Here is a 1,688-nt window from a genome sequence, read left to right as displayed (position 1 = left end):
GGACGCGCGCGCCCCCCGCCACCCGGACATGCCGCCGAGCGCTCCGCTCCGGGCGTCCTCTCGGAGGGGCGGTCGGGACCAGGCGCGAGCAAAAAGCCGCGCGCCAGTGATGCATCTTTGGCGCCGTTTGTGCGCGTGCAGCCCATGTTTGTAGGGAGGCCGTCGCGCGGAAAGGGCGCCATTCTGACTCATTCCCGCTCCGTCCCGTGTGGGCGGGCGTTCCGTGATGCGGAAGGGGATGGGGTGATGGTGCCAGGGGGAGGCAAAGGCGCATCGAAGGCGGACCGCCGTTACTACTTCAGCTAGCCTTCGCAGAAGAAGCAGGGAAGGCAAAGGCACAAAAAAAAAAACGCACAGAGCGGCAATGTTGGCATGTGCGCATGGCTCTTGGCGATGCGCCGAAGCCGGGGCAGAACGAAAAAGTCAATCATAACAAATCCCAGCAAATGCCAATAACAAAACAAAGAAGGGTTGACTCATCGATAAGGGATAGCGGTAAAAACATGAAAACTGAGAGGGGAATATAGGAAGAAGGCGAGGCAACGACGTCGCTTCACGGTTTTCCGACGAGTGCCTCCCCCAAAAGGCGTTCCACCTGCATCCACAGCCGCTGCCTCCACTGCGGTGCCCCCGGAATGGTGTCCCCGAAGCCTCCGTCCAAAAGGCCGCCGGCTGTCCGCTGCACAATGTCACTTATCTGCGCGGCGGAGAGCGTTCCACTGTTGAACGCTGGATGCAGCAACTGGCGCAAATACTCAACAACAACTCCGCGGTCGATTTGTGGGGGCGCCGCTTTGGTGTTCCTCCGCAGCCCCGCTGCTTCCTGCTGGTGCTGTTTTTCGTCTTGCTGCCGAGATTCTGACCGCTGAGGCGGGGTTGGGGTCGCAGTCCGCACTCGCCCCCGCGACGGGGATGCACCAGCAGCATTGGCGAAGACGGCCGTCGCAGGGGAGCTAAGGCGGTAGGTGGGTGCGGATCCTGCTGTTATCCGTCTTTTGGGCGGCGTTGGCGTTGGCCTGGTCGTGGGCGTGCGGTGGCGCAGGAAGGCTGCCTTCTGAGGGGGTTGTCGCGACGGTGTCTGCACCAGGTCCAACTCACGCGCTTCTTCAGCACTTTGGAGAAAGGACACCGAGCGTCGTGGCGAATCATTCAGCCTCCGCGTCAACACCGTTCTCATTTTCCCATTATCCACTTTCTCCTGTTGACGAATGCTGCTGTTGTAGCCGCCTTGACGCCTTCTTTCAGTCCGCGGAGTCAGCTCGTTTGCGGAGTCGCCGTGGTGCAAGAATCGACGAAGATACGAAGAAGACCTGGCTGCTGGCACATGTCGGCACGATGTGGGCTCCTCCCCCTTTCCTTCGCCGACGCGCGGCGTCATAGAGCTGCTGGTATCTACCTCGCCGTGCCTTGTCACACACTCAAACTGCTCCTTTGGTGGCGGCGACAACGTCGCAGGCTCTTCTTCCACACCCATGGCGTGACGCATAACCCCCATGATCAGGAACTGCTGCAGCTGCAGAAGTAGTGATATGAAGGCATGTTCCTCGCAGCGCAAAAGCTCTTGCCGTCCCAACGCCCATTGCTGCATAATACTGTGTTGGGCGAGGCAGGCGTTCACGATACTGGCCACATCGGAGAGAGGCACAACAAGAGTAGCCCCACCAGTACTAGTAGCGGCGGTACGGCTT

At 60.2% G+C, this 1,688-nt stretch overlaps 1 protein-coding gene across 1 annotated transcript; it reads left to right on the top strand.

Annotated features, from left to right (window-relative positions):
• DQ04_19231000 (hypothetical protein) lies at nucleotides 1-306 on the top strand (the record flags this gene model as incomplete). The annotated part of the gene is made up of 1 exon (XM_009317798.1): nucleotides 1-306. A coding segment is annotated over one exon (306 nt), but the record flags the coding sequence as incomplete, so codon positions are not given.
• Between the last annotated feature and the right edge of the window lie 1,382 nt (nucleotides 307-1,688).

This window comes from Trypanosoma grayi, assembly GCF_000691245.1.
Source record: "Trypanosoma grayi strain ANR4 Tgr_1923_V1, whole genome shotgun sequence".
In the NCBI taxonomy this organism is placed as follows: domain Eukaryota; phylum Euglenozoa; class Kinetoplastea; order Trypanosomatida; family Trypanosomatidae; genus Trypanosoma; species Trypanosoma grayi.
The sequence above is the reverse complement of the archived record's forward strand: the minus strand, read 5'-3'. Positions and strand labels throughout refer to the sequence as shown.